At 49.3% G+C, this 19,956-nt stretch overlaps 10 protein-coding genes across 10 annotated transcripts; 3 read left to right on the top strand and 7 right to left on the bottom strand.

Moving 5' to 3' along the window:
- Nucleotides 1–1,161: 1,161 nt before the first annotated feature.
- Nucleotides 1,162–3,342, bottom strand: BDV37DRAFT_255731 (fungal specific transcription factor domain-containing protein). Its single transcript, XM_032082754.1, has 6 exons — nt 3,067–3,342; nt 2,463–3,007; nt 2,137–2,410; nt 1,878–2,053; nt 1,623–1,812; nt 1,162–1,558 (listed from the first exon to the last, which is right to left on the bottom strand). Exons 1-6 carry the CDS (start codon nt 3,164–3,166, stop codon nt 1,359–1,361), a joined length of 1,485 nt encoding a protein of 494 aa, XP_031938529.1. The 5' UTR covers nt 3,167–3,342; the 3' UTR covers nt 1,162–1,358.
- On the bottom strand, nt 3,125–3,785 carry BDV37DRAFT_186129 (Zn(II)2Cys6 transcription factor domain-containing protein). Its single transcript, XM_032079576.1, has 3 exons — nt 3,581–3,785; nt 3,395–3,517; nt 3,125–3,340 (listed from the first exon to the last, which is right to left on the bottom strand). Exons 1-3 carry the CDS (start codon nt 3,628–3,630, stop codon nt 3,217–3,219), a joined length of 297 nt encoding a protein of 98 aa, XP_031938528.1. The 5' UTR covers nt 3,631–3,785; the 3' UTR covers nt 3,125–3,216.
- Nucleotides 3,786–4,206: 421 nt separating this feature from the next.
- Nucleotides 4,207–5,967, top strand: BDV37DRAFT_255728 (cytochrome P450). The gene has a single exon (XM_032082753.1). The coding sequence runs from the start codon at nt 4,235–4,237 to the stop codon at nt 5,792–5,794; it is 1,560 nt and encodes a 519-aa protein (XP_031938527.1). The 5' UTR covers nt 4,207–4,234; the 3' UTR covers nt 5,795–5,967.
- Nucleotides 5,968–6,439: 472 nt separating this feature from the next.
- On the bottom strand, nt 6,440–7,299 carry BDV37DRAFT_186100 (uncharacterized protein). Its single transcript, XM_032079575.1, has one exon. It carries the CDS (start codon nt 7,045–7,047, stop codon nt 6,601–6,603), a length of 447 nt encoding a protein of 148 aa, XP_031938526.1. The 5' UTR covers nt 7,048–7,299; the 3' UTR covers nt 6,440–6,600.
- A 609-nt stretch (nt 7,300–7,908) lies between these two features.
- Nucleotides 7,909–8,946, bottom strand: BDV37DRAFT_186093 (uncharacterized protein). The gene is made up of 2 exons (XM_032079574.1): nt 8,376–8,946; nt 7,909–8,305 (listed from the first exon to the last, which is right to left on the bottom strand). Exons 1-2 carry the CDS (start codon nt 8,854–8,856, stop codon nt 8,073–8,075), a joined length of 714 nt encoding a protein of 237 aa, XP_031938525.1. The 5' UTR covers nt 8,857–8,946; the 3' UTR covers nt 7,909–8,072.
- A 1,155-nt stretch (nt 8,947–10,101) lies between these two features.
- BDV37DRAFT_296343 (proline racemase family protein) lies at nt 10,102–11,165 on the bottom strand (the record flags this gene model as incomplete). The annotated part of the gene is made up of 1 exon (XM_032090089.1): nt 10,102–11,165. One exon carries the CDS (start codon nt 11,163–11,165, stop codon nt 10,125–10,127), a length of 1,041 nt encoding a protein of 346 aa, XP_031938524.1. The 3' UTR covers nt 10,102–10,124.
- Nucleotides 11,166–12,097: 932 nt separating this feature from the next.
- On the top strand, nt 12,098–14,249 carry ugd2 (putative UDP-glucose dehydrogenase Ugd1). The gene is made up of 3 exons (XM_032082752.1): nt 12,098–12,552; nt 12,611–13,122; nt 13,169–14,249. The coding sequence occupies exons 1-3, from the start codon at nt 12,336–12,338 to the stop codon at nt 14,114–14,116; spliced, it is 1,677 nt and encodes a 558-aa protein (XP_031938523.1). The 5' UTR covers nt 12,098–12,335; the 3' UTR covers nt 14,117–14,249.
- A 451-nt stretch (nt 14,250–14,700) lies between these two features.
- On the top strand, nt 14,701–15,861 carry BDV37DRAFT_285902 (uncharacterized protein; the record flags this gene model as incomplete). The annotated part of the gene is made up of 4 exons (XM_032087822.1): nt 14,701–15,103; nt 15,169–15,251; nt 15,329–15,577; nt 15,631–15,861. 4 exons carry the CDS (start codon nt 14,701–14,703, stop codon nt 15,859–15,861), a joined length of 966 nt encoding a protein of 321 aa, XP_031938522.1.
- A 352-nt stretch (nt 15,862–16,213) lies between these two features.
- On the bottom strand, nt 16,214–17,129 carry BDV37DRAFT_296340 (alpha/beta hydrolase). Its single transcript, XM_032090088.1, has 2 exons — nt 16,715–17,129; nt 16,214–16,650 (listed from the first exon to the last, which is right to left on the bottom strand). The coding sequence occupies exons 1-2, from the start codon at nt 17,120–17,122 to the stop codon at nt 16,315–16,317; spliced, it is 744 nt and encodes a 247-aa protein (XP_031938521.1). The 5' UTR covers nt 17,123–17,129; the 3' UTR covers nt 16,214–16,314.
- Nucleotides 17,130–17,655: 526 nt separating this feature from the next.
- On the bottom strand, nt 17,656–19,061 carry BDV37DRAFT_273839 (alpha/beta hydrolase; the record flags this gene model as incomplete). The annotated part of the gene is made up of 3 exons (XM_032085130.1): nt 17,656–18,460; nt 18,518–18,626; nt 18,899–19,061. 3 exons carry the CDS (start codon nt 19,059–19,061, stop codon nt 17,656–17,658), a joined length of 1,077 nt encoding a protein of 358 aa, XP_031938520.1.
- Between the last annotated feature and the right edge of the window lie 895 nt (nt 19,062–19,956).

The following is a 19,956-nucleotide window of genomic DNA, read 5'->3' as shown; positions in this document are numbered from 1 at the left end:
GTCGAACATCAATAGCAGGACCCATGAACCAAACCCACGGTTCCGTTCGAATGACATACATTAGTTACGTCCTTAAGTTACAATTTGACCTCGCGTAATAGGATAATGGATAAATACGGGAAATCCGGTTGGTTCCTACTACTGGTTTAGATATCGAATTCGTATAAAGAGATGTGGATGTAAGTCTGACGCCCGATGTTCTTGGCTCTCCACCATCCTCCCGACTTGATCAAAAATAGCAACGATAAATTACCAATAAAGGTCTGAAGGAGCCAAAGTCTTTTTAGATGAGTCTGGCGCTCCAGTAAGACGTGTCCCATTGCAATAAATCGGTGAAACGTAGTTGTACTAAGAAACGTGTAACTGCAAATCGTACCACAAGGCTGAAACAGAGATCTCGCATCAATGTGCTCCATTGCTCCGAGCCCTATCGGAGTTTTCTAGGCTCTGGCCTTGGGGCCGTTAAGGAGGAACAAAGCGATGGGCCAGGTCAAACTTACTTGGACCCCCTGACTCAGCGGTATAAAATGATTCAACTACAGGTATCCTATATCTCTATCAAGACACTTTGCGTTAACTCGTTATATTGTAGTGTCCAGCCAGGCCTCGGAAATCTCTCACATCCGAGAGCCACTCACAAACAGTGTTACATCTCATGGGATGGAGCACTCTGGCTTGATCATTCCCTGATGTAAATATACGTTCATCTCCACCGGGTTGCCGTTAAAACCCTTCAACAGTGATTCCACGGTCCAAGTCATTCGCTAATTGAAGCAGAGGGCTCGGAAGGGCGTTCCGCGGAAGGAGTCTCCGAAAAACCACTCTAAGATCCACTATGCACCTGAAGGACTATTGTTATATCACTAATGCAGTATACGCGTCGTAGGTAGTCATAGCTGAGATGTGCATGTAGAGGGCAGTCGAAGTTAGATTGCATTGATTTATCCTCCAGTTGTGTTACACACTCACTACTTCTATAACGGTATATCTGGAGCGACAGGTGGCTAATGATTACGGTAGAAGTGACAGTCATCTACATAGTACGACGCTAACCAATGAGTCTCGGTTCCTACTCAACAATGTTACAGATTGAGACTACAGAAACATAACCTCTAAATGCTAATTCCACATATTGCTATACTCAAATTCAAAATTGGTACCCCACACACTCTCTTGAAGGACGTCCAATTGGTCAGCCAGGTCTAGTATCTGCGTATGGTTTATGTCGATGTTCTCAACGTCAACAGCCCAACTAGCAAAGTTGTCTGGGGTTGAGGGACGTTGTTCTAGGTCATTCCGCGATACGATATCTTCGTGGGCTCCGAGCTGTTGTTGCTCTACGCGCACAATCTCTACTGTCATCCGCTGCAGGAGGTCAAGTTCTTTGCTCCGTTGTTAGCTGCCAGGTCTCCGTTCGCAATCTGGGCATTCAGCAACCATGAGGCCGTCGAGATGTAATTTTCCACATCGGGTACTAATGACGGCTCGATGAAAAAAGCGAGAACGACGATAAACGCAGAGAAGAAGGCGTTGTCTTGGTTGAATGGGATGAAGGATTCTTGTAGATGTATGTCAGAATGTGTCCCCTTGTAATAGAGCTACTAGGAGAGAAGGTCACTCACCAAGTGACGACTGCTCATGTAGTGATATTAAGGTCCTCAGTGAAATTTTGGCGGATTGCAAAGAAGTCTCCAGCAGTGGTCTGAGAGGTGGGGGGATAAATTCATTTGTCGCTCCGTTGGAACCCCGGGGCTTCTTCAATCGGTGGGTCAGGAAATATAGGAATAGAGGGCGGGTTGCCAGAATGATGCACTATTTAGTATGGGCTCTATGTCAACGATCATGTCAGGTCCTGCGAGAACGATGATTTCACTGACCTGATGGTACAACAGAAACAGGTGGTTGGTCGTAGTGGAAACTGTGCGGAGGGTGGGGTGCGCAGTCCTGGCAGAGACATTCTCGATCTCCCGCAGAATATCTGCAATATCTCTTAATACCGACTGAACTGTAGCGATGAATGATCGCCGTTGTTTACTATCCGCTGTGTAAACGGCTGCACGATGGTCAGTTAAACTATATCACTCAGGTGGCTACAGGATGCCAAACTGGAATGCTGCCATAGCAATGAGTACATACATTTTATAATATCCCCCATAATCCGAGAAAGCTTGACATGGACTGTCAATAGCGTCCCACGTTCTGAAGCATCATAAGATGAAGGCAAAGAGCAGGTAATCTCGCTGTCTTGGATCGAGCACGGTGCGCCCACCATGACTGAAAGCTGACGATCTAGTATATATGTGGTCCACCATATATTCCTACCTTCGTTTGCGAACTTCACGCCGAAGAGATCGATGGGTGGCTCTTTCTGGAGTCCCTCGATGATACAAGTCCGGAATGATTGGCCGACCTGTTGGTTGTTAGTGGGATGTACTATCAGTATGGGTGATAAAGAAACGCACATAAGCATATGCGGCGTCTTTCATATCCACCGATACTAGATACAACCCGGCCAAGTATAAGATTTGCATCCCCAGGTTGGGACGACGTCGGTGCAATCCAACCCAATCTGGCATAAGAGACATGGCACGCTCAAAGAATACAAATCCTGGTGGCGAGCTGGAACTCCTTGACTTAGTGGTGGTGCGTTTTGCAAGGGCAATAATTAGTAGATATTGAATGAACCAAAGAGGCGAGCTCCTCGCTTTCTCGAGGCCTTTTTGGTAAAATTCATGTAGGTGCGGTAGGAACTTCTCCTCGTCAAATAGAAAAAGCATCTGGTAGGAATGAAACTTGGCCACCTCCAAAAGATATAGGGCATCATGGAGGGATGGGAGTCCTGCCAGTAACTGATCACTATCTAGACTTGTTCGTGCCCAGTTCAACTCCCACGTAGTCCCATCAACGTGAAATGGCAGTTCAGGGGCAGGAAATTCGGGCACCGCTGTTTTTAGTAAAAGAAAGACACGTTGAGAGAACGACCAGGTAGATGATGGCCCACAAAAGCCTTCTGCCATTAGTACAGACAGCATTCGTCCATTCCCAATGGATTATAGGTTCACTCACGGTATCGCCCAGGGGTGTCTTGAAGATAGAACGAAGTGGCAGACACCAGGGGGTTCGTAATAGCTTCTCCATCGGTCGCATTCGCGCCGGATACATGCATACCCCCTGTAACTGTTTAGCCTGTACTCTTCGCCGATGCTAGTTTATCTGCTAACCATGCCCGGGCGACAAGTCGGTATTGGGCGCCGGAATTGAAACATCCTCTGAGCTGGCACGTGTGGAGACCTGCCTTTCTTGCTTCCTGGTGTAGGATTCTTGCAGTTTGCGCAGATAACTGACAATTGCATTTCTAAGTAGACCGAAGGTAGGCAGTGGGCTGCAACGTTACCTTTCAGATACGATCACTCTCTTTTCTGCTTGTTTGAAGATGCATTGCAAATCGCGAGCTATACATGACTCACAGGGGTGGCGTCCCGAGCATTTGACCTTCCTCTTCTTACACTGCTCACATCTGTCAAGACGGTCAGTGAATCGCTCGATCAACAAGGCGGAGTGGTGATATAGGTAGAGCTACGCATTGGCCACCTTGTCCAACTGTCTCCTCCGACGGACTCTAGAAGCCATCCTGGATCAATTTTCTGATTTTTTCACCAGCGTGGTGCATCTCTTGATAGGTAGCTGCACTGTAAGGCAAAAAGAGGAAGCAATATGGACAATGCCTACGTATTAACGAGCATAGTGCATAGCTGAGACGTCGAGATTTGCTCGGAGGGGTCTTCCGAATCGACCCACACTGTGATGAGAATTCCTCGGAGACTTCTCCGATTATAGCGGCAAGCTGGTCAAAATAAAATTTACTGTTAATGTTGAACGTGGGCGGCTTAATAAGTTTGTATTTCCTTGTCCATATCTTCGAGGTAGCATAGAAAATATAGATATCCATATATGGTGAACTAATCATTCTTCTTTCCTACGTAGAGTAATATTGAACATTTTGACCGTTCTGACCATCGCAATCTATTCCAGCTGCTTACTTGAATTTCTACTCTCTACTGTCAGCCTCAAGCGCTTACTCCTTCTACATTAAATCTTGGTTTATTTGTTCAGGCGCCCCACGTGATAGGTTATTGATATCAGCATACGTTAAAACTGTTGCCTGAAATGCGGCATGAGAAGATAGACCTTCCCTTGTCCCCTTTTCATCATTCTTCAAGACATCGTAACGACCATGGAGTTCTATCCAAAGTTCGTAATCCTCCTCCTGGCTATACTAGGAATCGCAGGAATATCCATTCGGCGCTTCGTTATCCGCCGTCAGTTTGCACGCCGCCACGGCTGCCAACCAGTCGCGAAATCTGCCAGCAAGGATCCTTTCTTGGGCCTGGATACCCTCCCCGAGACAATCCGTGCGATCAGACAGCATCGGATTCTTGAGAGAAATTGTAGGCTTTTTGGCATATATGGCAACACCTTCAGAGTCAAGGAGCTGCATCAAAATGCAATCGTGACGATCGAGCCTGAAAATATCAAGACAATTTTATCCCTGAACTTCAAGGACTATAGCCTCAGACACCGTTTCGAGCCATTAAAGCCGCTATTGGGAGAAGGCATCTTCAATACCGATGGCGAACACTGGGCCGCATCGCGCGCGCTGATCCGGCCGAGCTTTGCCCGTGAACAAGTAGCCGATCTGAGCTTGCTAGAGAACTTGATGAAGGATTTGTTGGTGTTGCTTCCGCGCAATGGTACCACGGTGGACTTACAGGCACTGTTCTTCCGCTATACGATTGATTCCGCGACGGAGTTCTTGTTCGGCCAGTCTGTTGGCGCGTTGAAGAAGAGCCAGTCGGAGCTCGCTTTCGCAGAGGCCTTCCACTATGCCCAGAAAGCTATTCCTATACGGGGCATGCTAGGTCCGTTGAATGCGGTTTACCGTGATCGAAAGGCTGACGAGTGTAATCGCATCTGTCGGGACTTTGTACAGCAGTTTGTCGACGAGGCTGTCCATGCCGCTGAGGTGAGGAAAGAGCGCATAGAAACCAGAACCACAGAGATGAAGCGGAAATACATTTTCTCGCATGAGCTGGCGTCGCGCACGTCCGATAAGCGGCGTATGGTGGATGAGTTGATCAGCGTGCTCCTAGCCGGGCGGGATACAACAGCCAGTTTACTCGGGAACCTGTTCTTCATGTTAGCGAAGAACCCGGCGATTTGGAAGAAGCTGCGTGCCGAAGTTGATGTCTTGCAGAATCGGCCACCGACATATGAGGAGCTTCGGGGCCTGAAGTATATTCAGTGTTGTGTAAATGAATGTATGGGCTCCTACCCGGTTCCTCTGGTTTCTTTCACTAACTTCAAACCCTCAGCCCTCCGTCTTCACCCCGTCGTGCCCCGTAATCAACGCGAGGCGATGCAAGACACAGTGCTCCCACTGGGCGGAGGTGAAGACGGGCTCTCGCCTGTATTTGTCCCGAAAGGAACCCTAGTCTGCTACGATCTCTACGCCATGCATCGCCGAGCCGACTTCTACGGGCCAGATGCCGAAGAATTTCGCCCAGAGCGCTGGGAAGATGGTAAACTGCAGCCACGCTGGGAATATTTGCCGTTCAATGGTGGGCCACGGATTTGTCTTGGTCAGCGCTATGCCTTGACCGAAGTGAGCTACGTTCTTGTCCGGATGGTGCAGGAGTTCCGCGAGCTAGAGAGTCGGGATCCGGGACCCTGGGAGGAAGGTCTAGCTTTGACGCTTTGTTCGAGAAATGGGACTAAAGTTGGGCTTATTCCATGACTACATGTACATGACCTCTCTTGCTTTGTAATAATCCTACCTCTAGCAGTGCTAGAAATGCATTATACATTAAAAATTGATACATAAGCTTACGGAATACCTTAAGCAGATGAACCAAAGGCCCGGTTCTGCGTTAGAATCTTGCAAATTAAGCCAGCCTGGACAGGGTGAAAGACTGGTATATTAGAAATAAAAGTGGAACCGTACTCGGAGAGCTATGAAGGACCACTAAGTTTTGGCCCTTCCCAATGAGGGTATCATGACGATGCAACTCGAGTCTTGAGTCCACTCGTAGTATTACCGTCTTGCGGTTAGCGTGGGTCGGCTTACGCTCGGGTCAAGTTCGGGGCATCGCGAATATACGGAAGAACACAACCACGGAGCCAGCTTAACCTTCCAATATGATGTAAGTCCGTGGAGACTAGGAAGCGTTGGCATTACTATATTATTTATTCCTAAGCTAATGGGAATCGCTCGCGGCTAGCCTCGACAGTCACAAATGTCATTAATTCTATTAGTAACCCCCATATATCTGCACGAATTGGGGTTTGGCTAAACATCGAGTTCAGCTGGTGTAAGAGTCGTATCATGTACAAGCATTCTCATAAATCCATATGCTATTCCCAGACATGCTCCCAAAAGTATATCCCCGTTAGCCCAGATTGTTGCCGTCCCATGAATGTCACTCGCGCTCTTACGTAAAGGCCAGTAGGAATCGGAGAGGAAGAGGAGGTCTGGCGTAGCCCTTTTATAGCTCGGGCATGGTGGAAGCGAGGCTATGAGCTAGGATTTCCTTCTCGATCTCCTTAGATCAATAGCCCTGCGGCGACGGGTGCTAACCCGTATAGCGCACTGCTGATACTGAAGAGGCTTTCCGCGTGGTTGTCCTCGATCTTGGGGTACTTGTTCGCGTCGCTGGTATCACACTCGCCCCATGGGTTGGTAGTGCTCAGGGTGCAGTTGGCGTGGTCGCCGTGATCATTCTTGAATTGTAGATCGCCGGTGTCCCAGTTGACGGTGACGGAGGCAGTTTCACAGATTTCCTTGGTCTCGATACCCTGATTCCTGCCACACTTCTTCTTGAAAGGATCAGAGCTGCCCTTGCAGCCGAAAAGCTCCTCATCGATGATGACGGTACAGTGTGTCACATATCCGTTAGCTGGTGGATTAGTAGACTTGATGTAGATGTGGGCGCCCGAGATAGTCTGCGCCAGGGCAAGGGTGGTACCGAGGTTAATGAGCCAGGAAGACATGGTGAACGTCGTTGTTGGGATAACTGACGGTAACAGGCGGCCTGGAAGGACAATGAAAGTGGTAGCAGGTGCGTTGGGAACCAACTATGGGCTACCAGAGAGCGAGTTGCCCTTTATAATATAGTGATCATCTCGTAGAGGTTTGCCTTTCTCCGGCGAATCCGGCTCACCATGGTACAATCTTTCACGTCGAGCTATCTTCAATGACTAAAGGTATGTTTGTAGGTGGGCAGAGACTCCACCAATGAACAAATCCCGCAGCGGACGACCCTGGGTGCCATTGCCAGACCCTGAAGCCCTGACGCCATTTGCCGGGCATAGTAGCGGCGATGCAACCGTCAGGATTGAACGCCCTCCACTCTCCATCATCAGGTCTGTGCTAATTATCCGGCGTACCCGGATGCTTAAAATCACTCGCTGTAACCTTGACCACCATTGGAAAGATTCTCACCTGTAGATATTCGAATCAGAGTGACAGCACGCCGCAAAAAAATGCCTCAAGACTACTGGGATCTCACCAAGTGAGATTACGGGAACGCTATCCAACGATATGGATGGTTCTAGTCGGACGGGTTCATATCGATGGCACGCCTGATATGGGTAGCAAGGATAGCTTTGGCCACCACAATTTTCGTATCTAGAAACTTGCCCGTGCCGATCTACCCGATAAGCCAAAGCCAAGCCTTCGCATGCTGGTCTAGTACTGCCTCTCTCTATTGGATGCTCAACTGCAAAGACATGGCTCCGGTCTATTGTAAATGTCACGAGAGACCTGCGTCGGAAAAAAGTCCGAAGGTAGATATACCCAATTTCATCAACATAATTACTGACAACTGATTTTATTATAATATGTTTACCTGTAACTCCCACCTTTTCACATAAGAAAATCCCGTCTATAACGCGTTCCAGAGTCTGGCTGAGCTTCTTGATCGACCGTTCAATATCAACCAGACAATCAACATCAACATACTGTATCCATTCGCACTGCTCCCGACAGCCCACCCAGTAAGATCCTAACTAACCCTTCAATTCCGAGTAGTTTCTTTATACAGCTCGCGGATCAGGTCTGCCAATCGCCGAACTTCATGCTTATACCAAGGCATGGCGTGGTGATAATCAACCTCATATACCTTGGATGTACCCGGTTCATAATACATCGCATGTTGCTGCTTTCCCAATTCCAAAAACATATCCTTCAGTCCATGGACATGTAGCGTCGGTATCTTGATCAACTCGGTCGATCCCATGGTGGCAAACTCTGTAACAATTCAATAGTCAACATGAAGATCCAGATCACCGAAAAAAAAGCCAAGGCAAGAGGAGCATACGATGACCGATCTCCGACACCATGGGTGCACCACCACCCATACACAGCACCCCAAATTTCAGTTGCGGAGTACTTCCCAGTTCCCCCAACGACGTCCTCTGCTGTTGATCCAGCAGCAGCCCACTGGTGATGCGGGTGCCCTGGCTGAATCCCATCACTCCGACCCATTCCCCACCGGGCCCCGCCGCTTCCATCAATTTCCACACCCGCTCCACACCGTCCCGCCCCGAGATGTCGTATCCACCCCCATCACTCTGCTCGACCTCCGATCCGTCCCTCTTGAACCATGACCGGAAAGGCTTGTAATCACGGAAAGCGGGCAGAATGCCTGGTCCGGGTCCGCTTTCGAACGGCCCATCGAAGAAAACGAATTGAAAGTCATTTTTGAGCAGTCCGGCCAGCTGGGCGCATTGAACCTCGTAGATGGCGCCCTTCGACCCACCACCGTGGAAGCAGGCGATGCGCGGCAGAGACCCGGTCATTTTAGCTATAGCGGCGATGCTATAACGGTTAGATGGTAGGGTAGGGTGGGGATTTGGGGGGATATGAGTGTTGATCTGGGTTGGAGTGCGGGGAGGTGAGAAATCAATTCAAGTCGGTGAAGGGGTTGGCCCGGTCATGTGAGATCAGACGCAATTCATATCCAGGATTATGCATGATTATCTTAGCTTATCACATACAACACTCTTGCCGAAGTTGATTTTGTCGTGTCGCTGGCAGGTGGCTATATAGCATTCTGAGTAGTTTCCGTTTACTCACAAACGCTGGCGAATATCCGAATCTGTGCGACATTCAGAGAGGACAATTGAATGGGATGAAGGTGTACAGACTGTTCACGTAGAACTTTTGGAAAACATATCTCGTGTGAGCCCGCATCTGGTAGAGTCATGTAGGCCGTCTTGATCGGCTCGAGAAAGTCCGCTATTTGGTCCAGCAGGCCTAATTGATCCTGCTCCGTTGGGCATGATAATTAAGGGTTTCTCTGGGCGAGGGACATCTTCGTTGCGCTTTTCGAAGATAAGGTAGTTGATACCTGCTCGGTGGAGACAGTATGCTAGGGTAAGTCCTTCGATGGATTCTCCGACGATGATGAGCTTGAAGTGTGGCAGGGGCATCGTGTTTTTGGTTGGGTTACTTGGGCTTCTTTGGCCAGAATCCTCCGTCGAAGGCATATTGACAGAGATGAATCGAGGTGTTGAGTTGAAGTGTATATTCTTGCCGTGGCCCGCTCATTCTGTACGACATTGTCACCGTGACAATGGCTTGGGCTCGATATTTTGCCTGGTGTGGGTGTGACCCAGACAATTTCCTAATTCCCTACCCACCATCCTGTTTGTAATAGACACCTCTGTGGGATGAAGCAACTCTTGTCGAGGTCCCCTCCGCGATGGAAACCTTATTCGGGGATAGATCAAGTCTCCGTTAACAGTTTGGCGGCATTGCGATTACATTGACACTGCGAGGAATTTGTAGGTGACTATTTGGGGGTACTACTTGCGTCGTCGTAGATTCGTGTTCTACTCGAGAAATCCGTTATCAATAGATTGTTTATTAATTTAACGGGCAGAGTCATGTAGTAAGGTGCGACATTTGGGATAGTTCAAGATAAACCTATATTTAGTCCAGATTTGAATTCTCTACCGAACTATGGGGCCTTGACTGGAGCACTGTGCATCTCTCCTTACTTTCTTATCTTCAGATGATCAACACACCACTGAGTAAAATTTCTATTAACTGTTTCTGAGCATACTTAGATTGTACCGTGCCATTGATCACCAACACGAAAGCCCTGGGGGAAAGGATCCTCAGAGTCTAGCACGACCGTCTGATAACCGGTGATCCACGCCCGACCCTGGATAGTTGGTAAGACGGCCGGGTAATTGGCAACATGAGTCGTTCCCCTGATATGCGTGATGAACTGGGTTCCCAGAATACTCCGGTGCACAAACTTCTCCCCTACGGCAATCTGTCCTCGAGCATGTAAGACGGCCAGACGTGCCGAGGTACCTGTGCCGCAAGGGCTTCTATCGAATCTGCCTGGAGAAGTAACAACCGTATTGATCGCCGTCTTGCCGCTGCCATCCGGAAGCTCTTCGACAGGCTCGGTGAACTCGAGAACGCTGTAGCCAAAGATATCGGGGTTCTCGGGGTGTGCCGGGGCGTAGGCTGCGCCAACCGCCTTCTTGATCTTCTCGCCAACCTCGACCAGCTTCGGGCCATCGGCGTTCCGGATCCTCAGACCAACGGATATCGCGTCGACGAGTATATACATCATGCCTCCATAGGCAATATCGACTGATATAGTGCCCAGGTCGGGAACGTCTATCTTGTAATCGAGCTGGAAAACGAACGATGGCACGTTATCAAAGGCCACGCTCCTGCATTTGCCTCCCTGGCATTCAGCCCTCACTTTAACAAGCCCAGCCGCAGTGTCAAGCGTAAGCTCCGTCACGGGCTCTTTCATAGGGATCATGCCGGTTTCTAAGAGCACTGTGACCGTGCATATACTGTTGGATCCCGACATCGGTGCATATTCTTCGTTTTCCATAATCAACAACCCGACATCAGCGCGGGGATCGCAGGGAGGGAGGACCAGGTTCACGTGCTTGCCCGGCCGTCCTCGAGGCTCGTTGAGGAGAAGAGACCTTACCTCGTCTTGCTTGTATAGGAAGTGCTGTCGCTTCTCGAACATGGTCTTTCCAGGGACGTCGAGGACCCCGCCGATGATAACATCCCCGACTTCCCCCTCGGCATGGCATCCGACCACGGAGATGGTTCGTGACGTAGGCATGCTTGAATGTTTGATTTGAGCGATAAAACACGAATTCAAGTCGTATCAAGTGAGGTGGGAATTCCAATTGTATAGCGTCCGTTGCTCCTCTCGATTATTTATATGCTGTAACGGCCGGAGCACGTCCGACCCGGAACCCTCATCCGTAGTTCCGCTGCCTGAAGGCAACTAATCACTCGGGACAAAGAACGATTGCGATCATCTGCAGCCACTCGAAAGCGGGCAAGAAGCGGGCGATCGTGGAAAGATCAGTCTTAGTATGGGTTTATGAAGCTGCTAAGCAATACTTCTTGAATTTCCCCCGCTTGGGGCGGGGTTGCGGTAACTAAACTAGATTCTGTAGGTCTCTATATCTGACATATTTTTCATGCATCCAGCCCGAATGCGATATGTTAGATAGAAGGTTCCAAAGAGCTGAAGATAGATTGGTCAATGATTATGTGAGATTAGGACAATAAGGCAAGTGATACCGGGTTGCATTAACTCAAAGCAAATGAGCTCGATGTCATAAGTGACTGCCTTGATGTTCATAGGCATTGGGCTCCACTGTTGACCCATGTTAAAAACTCAAACCGTTGTCAGAATTTGACATATACGAGGAGTCCAGGTGACGAAGCAAAAAAAGTGAATTTTGGGTCAATGTGGCTATATATATCTTCGCCAGATGTGAGGCTATACAAGCTTCTCGTGGTCGCAAAAGCGAAAATCATAGCATATGGAGACACCGCACGAACTACACAGCCTTGACATTTGAGATCACCGACACTACTACAAACAGAGTATAGACACGTACCCTTACTGCGTCGCAGATCCAAATAAAGAACATCCGCACGTTTGTACCCAATAGCCAAGACCCAATGCGCATCCACTGCGCCAAGTCGCATGCCACGTAGGCAGACACAACACCAGCCCAAGCACCAGTGGAATGGCGTTACGATGCTCCCAAGTCTAATAATTCAGTCCTACTTACCACGGTCGGAAATGGTGGCACAATCTAACACGATCGGAGAAAAAAAGGAACTGGTGAGGTGGCTGGTGAATTGACCGCTACTTCATATCGACGGACCCATTCGACACGACACTAAAAGCGCCCACTTCTCGGTCCCAACATGATACAAAGCCCTCCATGACGACAGGAGGCCGTTTGGGATTCCACCACTTCTCCCGGCCATGATGCCCTTCCTCCCCATCTTGCTCGTCCTCGCCGGGCTCACTTTTTTGTTTCGGCGACGGCGATATAAGGCCATCGAGCAGGACGAGAGTCCTCGGGTAGTCGTTAAAGGGCATACCTATTCAGATAACGTGGAAGAGATAGAACTACCGCAGTTACGACGCGAGAAGGTCGAGAATGTTCGGAAAGCTTGTATGATAGGCGCGGGATATGTGGGTATGCATCATGGCTTGTGCCGATTAATTCGTATGGTCGCTAATCTATTTCCTCAAAGGTGGACTGACGGCCCTGGTGCTTGCATCACAAAACCCACATATTCAGTTCTCTGTCGTGGACAGTGATGCTCGCCTCATTGCCGCGTGGAATTCGGATCGGCCACCTGTCTTTGAACCAGGACTAGAAGATCTATTATTTGAGCCTAATGATCCACCGCCATTGCCGACGCCGTCGCCATCACCAAAGCCAGAGGCCGCACAGGATGAGGATTATCTAAAAATTTCAAGTAATAGTACCAACGATGCGGAGCTCGTCGCTGTCTTACCGCGACGCCGGAAGCTCGCCAATGTGAGCTTTTCGACTAATATGCACGAAGCCGTGGCAGCGGCGGACATGGTCTTCCTATGTGTAGACGCGCCATCCAGTATCATGGTCGGAGACAAAAGCGATATAGACCTATCCCGCCTGGAGATCGCCATCCAAGCGATCGCCCAGGTTTCCACAGGCCACAAGATCATAGTCCAGAAAAGTACCGCTCCGTGCGGTATTGTGCCACGACTCAAGAAGCTCGTAAGTCTCATAGAATCGTAACATGTTGTATCCCTAACAGTTGTAGTTGAAAGAAACGGCCTCGCCATCGGCATCTTTCGATGTTCTTTCCAACCCCGACTTCCTCGTCCCTGGCGCAGCAATCAGAGATCTCCTTTATCCTCCCCGCGTGATCATCGGACACGTCTTCTCAGAAGATATGTCGCCCGAGGCATTAACGGCCCTGAAACGATTATATTCTCCATGGGTTCCGGACGATCGCATCGTGACCATGGATGCATGGTCATCGGAACTAGGAAAGCTCGCGGCCAACGCTTTGCTCGCCCAACAGATCAGCAGCCTCAATTCCCTTAGCGTCCTCTGCGAGTCAACGAACGCCAATATCAACTATGTCTCGGAAACTCTCGGATTGAGTCAGCGATCGGGACTAGGATTCGGCGGGTCGAATCTGCAATCGGACGTGCTGTGTTTGGTGTATCTGGCGCGGGAGTTGGGGTTGCAGGAGGTTGTGGATTACTGGATGGCGGTCCTTCGAATGAACGAATACCAGAGACATCGAGTTGTGAAACGCTTGATCACCCGACTAGGGGACGTGAAAGAGAAACGAGTAGCGGTACTCGGCTTTGTGTCCAAGGGAAATGTGATGGATACGCGGACCACAACGGCATTGGGCTTGGTACGAACATTAACCAGCAATGGGGTGCGCGTCAACATTTACGATCCGCACGTCCAGGCCGACCGCAGCGAAAGCACGCTGCGACTCTACGACTGCCATCCAGAAATGGTGACGGTGACCGAGTCCATTGAAACGGCGTGTTTCGGATGCAGCGCGTTGGTGCTCCATACCGATTGGGAGGAGTTCCGCCAGGACCGGGTGCGATGGCAACGCATCGCTGGCCATATGGCGAGTCCGAAGGTACTCTTGGATCCTCATGGCGTCTTTGATGGCTTTAAGATGCAGCAGTGGGGATTCGAAGTGTTGCAGGTGGGCATCCGGAGTGCGAAGGTGCTGTGAGCTGGTATAATATTTAGTGTATTGTATCATGTATGCATTATGACGGCGATTTTGAGCGACTTGATTGATTTTATAGCATTCACGAAACTACTAATGCATACATAAGTCTCCTTATACCATAGTGTCGCTAGCTTTGACAAAGCTTATTTGATTCTAACCGGGTTGTGTACTTCACTCTGTCTAGTTTTTATTAAAGAAAACAGTGGATTGACTCCTAGATAAAACAAGTATAGTAAAAGCTAAAGAATGTAGCATATTAGAAAATGATCAATATATTTCTAACAGATGAACTTTAATCTTGGATTGTATTTATGTATTAGTGAATATTTGTATTATGATATATTTTCTATTCTTTAATTTTTTTATAATATACACAGCGATCGTTTTTATATTAAAAATGTTATATATTTTTTTTTAAAGAAGCTTTTCCAACATGTCGACTACATCCCCCCGGTGAGCTCACCTGTGTTCTGCTTTAGAATTGCCTTTCATTCCTGACGCATCAAACCCCCTTCTGGCTTATCTCGCAAGCGGCCACGCAGATTATCTACGCCTGGTAATTTCCAAGGAAATAGCGCTACGAGATGCTGGTACCAGCTATATTCAAGCGCCCGGCCACTGACGACCCCCAATGCCCCTCTGCACGGCTATCGCGTCGAGTCGCTGTCGAGTCTCGCGCTCACTGTAGATGGTCAGTTGAGCCCAACTCAATTCAATCAATGATACGCGACAACAGTCGGGACCGTCTATATGTTCCTCCGGAAGCCTGGACTTTGAGGCAACTGCGGCTATTAAATTGCCGGTTCACTGTGCAAAAGAAACGCCAGCTGAAGGAGAGCCTACAGTCGCAAGTGATGCTAGCGGATTCGCCCGTCCAGGATTTCCGAAATACGCCTTCCAACCTTCCTCGCGCGATGACGCAGTTTGGAGGACGAAGAACGCTGGAGGTCAAGAAATCGGCCCTCAAGGAAATCCTTGGCGCATATGGTATCTGCCCTCTTAGGTAGTGGACTTGCATGCCGGCCCTCGACCCACGTTGCTGGCAGCCGCAGTTCTGAGCGGTTATCCTTTTACTTCCGCCGGCAGCCAGTCACAACTGTTTGGACGGAGGGCGTATTCTCCTGCAACTCCTCCGGTCCGTCCCTCGCGTATGTCATATTCGATGAAATACAGTCCCGTCGAAGCAAGTAAGTACACAACTCACCGGGAAAGCCGTTCAACGAGCCTGTGTTCAACACTCGCGATAAAAAGCTGTGGTCTCTTCAGCCAGCGAATCCCGTCGAAGATCCATACATAATGGGAATTCTAATTGCACTTGCCCAAGCGCAATGGCGGCATAGACAGAGAAATGGGCAGCACGGGGAAGGAGGACACACAACCAAGGGCACATCACCGAGAACTCCCTCACCACCCCATTGCAGCACAGGCCGAAGCCCTCCTGACCGTGGCCAGGGTCTCAGAGTATGTAGCACATCACATCAATTGTCCGTCATGGTTTGCTGAAGACGTCAAAGGTCAACGTCCTTGCCACTTCTGGTGTTGAAGACGACTGCCTATACGTCTACACCGCGTCTATCTCTGCCGCGATTCTCGGCAAATTTGACGAACCGTGGCGCTCTTCATCGAATGTCCCGGTTGTAGTTGCATACTATCGTATCCCTCCTAAATCCCCGATAAAGCCGTTGAACAGGCTGCACCGAGTACTCTGTGCTGGGTCGTCTCGCTTTTGTACCGGCGATGGATAGAGTCGTGAAGCCCACCGAAGAATCACTGACAGATTGCAAGAAGCGGCGAAGAGACTCAGAAGCAGGAGAGCTGCTTTGAACAGAGGACCTGGTAGATTGGAAGCGGATGCGAGGAAAACTTAATCAGGGCATGACCAGGCAAATAGAAACGCAAGCTCCGCCATGCTCCCTCTGGATCTGCGCACTGGCTGGAGCTAAGGAATATAAACGCTGCTCAGGCCCACTCGAACTTTCATATTTTATAAAAGCGAGAGAGCAAGATAGTAGAAATTCTCTATGTCTAAGCCAGAGGTGCCAAGTCACTGCACAGCTTTCAGTCATTGTATAGCCTCTATTAGAAAGCGATTTTTTCGCTACTCTCCCATTCAACAATCCCCGGCCTCATTTGATGTGAAAAACATGGAAATCCGTGACAAGGAGAGTACGTCACGCAATAGTGTATAGTAATGATAACTACACCTCCCCAGCATGTTTCCTAATGTACGCCGCAACCTGATCAGGGACAACCAACCAAGGTGTATGCGCCGTCTTAATCTTCTCCGTCTCAAAGCTGGCCCCCTTCGCCCTTGCCTTCTCCACCATCAAATCCTGCACAAACAACGGAATGGCCCGATCATCCTCGCACAGAAGATACGTAGCAGGAATGTCCACATAAGCCGTCCCAGTCGCAGGCGAGTTCTTGGTGGCCCACGCATGCGGGCGCAGCGTTTTCGCCCACTCGCGTCCATCCGGGACATCGTGAAAGAAGAGCGTGAACGGATCATCCGCCGTCACTGTCGCATTCTCGGCCTGTTTCATACACTCAGTCTCATGTACTGCAGTAAAAAATAACAGATCATCGTGGAAGACTTACATCCATAACATACCACTCCGGCGGCACACCCCCAAAAGCCCCAATCAAGCTTTCTCCGATATCCGGCAAGAAGGCCGAGATGAAAATCAGCTTCGTCACGCCTCCCTCTCTGCCCTGCTTTTGTCGTTCTGCGCGGCTTAGTCCCTCGAGCGCGCTGTTTACTGGTAGGCCTGACCAGCTGTGCGAAATTATGATCACATCCTGACCGGCGTTCACGGCTGGTTCGACTAGTGCCCGCACGGCCTGGATATCGGCTGTTAAGTCTTTGACTTCCGTTGCTTGTTGGATTGAAGGGAAGGAAACTGTTTGGCAGGTGTAGCCGTGTGGGGCCAGTTTGGCGATGAGTGGGTCAAAGGCTGATGATGGGTACCAGGCTCCTGGGGCGAAGATGAGCGTTGGCTGGGACATTTTGGACATTTCTTCAGGATACGGTGGTTCCAAATGTTATAGGGCTACTCCTTGGAAATGTTCAGGGAAATAGTAAACGGAAGTCGTTGAAGAAAGCCGAGCTTAAATACCTCTGTCCCGAAGATATCCATGATCTGATAGTTTAGCCCCCAAGGGCAATAGCCAATAAGCCAGAATTTTGGGGGTCTAGTTGAGAGCTAAACGGTGTGGTGGATCAGACTCTCATATCGACATCACACTCTGTATTGGGTCCGATTGGTGCTATCGTGTATAGTTCACGACTAGTCGTGAGGCTAATCTTGTGCAGGAAATGACCACGTACGCAATGACACTACTCTCACCAATGATTTATATCATGTCAGAGCTTAGTATAGATAATGGTCTGTTGATTCGGCAGTCTAATTTCTATCTATAATTGGGACATTCAAGCCATCGAGGCTTTCGATAATGAATAGCATCACTTCTCACAGCCTCCAGTCAATCAACACATCTACTCTATAGCCCTCGTCACAGTAATCAAGCTTAAACCTATCTCAGAGTTTGGGCTTCCTCGATAATCTGCCGATATGCTGTTTCCATTTGTCATCGACCGTGATCTTATCGCGACGCGGTATAGCACTCCACCTCTGGAGGTACGTCTGGCGCTCAGCATCCCATCTAGAGAGCTCGGCATCGCTAAATGTAGCAATCGCATTGGCGCAATCCATAACTCGTTCCATTGGAACTAAATGTCCTGTTGGCAGCGTCACCTCCTTCACTCGTTGCCGACTAACGCCACCGTTTCCACCAACACCAGTACCTGTGACGTCCATCTTGGCCTGACGAGCAGCGGGCGACGATAGTTCAGAACTTTCTCCAAAGATGTACAGAACGCTCGGTTTCATCTCGCCCAAACGACGGAAAAGCTGCGCCGGTTCTGGTCGGTAAAATGGATAACTCTCCTCGAAATCGTCCGGGTGCATCTCATTTTGCCATTCACCTTGCTCAACATCTACTCTTCCTCTTTCGTAAGTGGGTCGCAGAAAAGTAAATACTTCCTGGGCTTTGGGGGTGGTCAATGTCACCGGTTGTGAGCCGAGTTCAGTAGGCTCCGGATATATCTCGGTCGGCACCTCGCGGAGTCCATATTCCACGTATTTTTCAAGCACACGAGGCTCCCATTTCTGATATACCTTGTTGTTTTGAAATCTTTGTATTGCGTCTTGCTTTGTGGCCCATATGTCGCGTCTGTAGCTCGATGGAGGAGCATAGTCCTTGCTGGGGTTCTCGGTCTGAATGACGGGATCAATCAAAACAAGAGCCTGGAAGAGTGATGAGTGCAGCAATGCTAAGTTTGCTCTAATCCCATAACATTAGAGCTCCGAGCACATGAATGTATACAGCGGGTATACATACAGGTGCATCCCACCCATGCTATGTCCTACTCCGATGATCGGATGGGGCATCTCATCTTGATACTGATTGATCAAAAAGAGGAGGTCTCTCGCGTGGTCATTCCAGCTAGCTGAGGAGCCGTCAGCTGAGTGAACCTATACATTGGCCAGGCAGGAAGACACGAACGATCATTGCCAAGAATTCTCTCGTTCAAGACACTACTCTGGCCTTGGTGAGCAACATCTGCGATCCATATACTCCGAATGTTCCTGCCCATAGACCTCATTCGCTGTTCCAGGTCATCCCATAATGGCTCGTACATTTCCTATCATGGTCAACCTGCGGTTTTACGTTCGCGCGATCGGCGATCTGTTACCTTGGGAAACCCATTTGCGTGCGCACCAATGATCGTGACATCTCCCGGCGATGGTTTTTCGTTCGATTTCGGGATGTATTGTTTTACCGCCAGACGGAGCTTGTTAGCCTGCCCTGGTTCCGTTGCGCCGAATCGGTCTCGGATATGTTGGGCTCGGACCGTGTGCTCGACCACCCGAAACTGCGACATGGTTCGCACGAATGGTTTGGCTCTGAGAACAGTGTTTCTCCCTGTGAGGGACGTAACTCTCCTGGCGTTATTTCTCCACGCAAGGACATTCATGGTGAATTTCATACCCTTGTGGTGGACAGAATACCAAATGGTTGGGGAGAAAAACCACCCTTCCCTACAGCCGAGGCACTGGGAAGGCACACCCTACGCCCTATGACATTGGCGTTCCCGTTGCGCTTTCCCCGGCGATAAGCGCCACTAATTGGCGGCAGTACCGGGTGTGGATACCACATGTGAGGCCCTCTTTTTCTTTATATCTTCTTCTCTTCACTAAATTTAACCATAACTTCTAAGTATTGTACAGTAGTTGCTCCTCCTCGGGCCGAGAGGTTCGCAGATTACAGTAACTGCTCTACACATGTGAGATACTGTCATCCAATCCTTCCAGAAGCCTGGTTTTATTTCAGTATGATCGAATAGGAGCATCGGAAAGAAGTCCGATATGTCTTAAGCTAGGGGAGCATCCGGAGAACCCGTTGCCATCCTAAACTAACAAATAAACCTCGGCATGACAATGCTCTATAACCATCAAGAACGCCATTAAGGAATCATATTCGACTTGTGTATATGGTACCGGTCTGAAGCGTTCAGAAGGCAGGTGTTCTGCATATTATCACATGGGTTTCACATGAGTTCATGTCTAGTAACGTCTTCGTTGCGGTGGGCCAATATCTCCTAAGATACGTGAGGCATAATCTGGTCCAAAATCGTGTGCGTTCGCAACAATGGCCTGGTAATCTGGAAGATGAGACGAGCAGAGGTTATCTTTCCGCAGGGGAGATGTCAGATTAAGCTTTCAGGGCTAGACGGAAGACGTCCACTTGGATTTAATGCTTCTGACTTAGGGCAAAAC

The sequence above is a fragment of the Aspergillus pseudonomiae genome (assembly GCF_009193645.1).
Source record: "Aspergillus pseudonomiae strain CBS 119388 unplaced genomic scaffold BDV37scaffold_67, whole genome shotgun sequence".
Classification (NCBI taxonomy): domain Eukaryota; kingdom Fungi; phylum Ascomycota; class Eurotiomycetes; order Eurotiales; family Aspergillaceae; genus Aspergillus; species Aspergillus pseudonomiae.
This window is presented reverse-complemented; position numbering and strand designations above follow the sequence as displayed.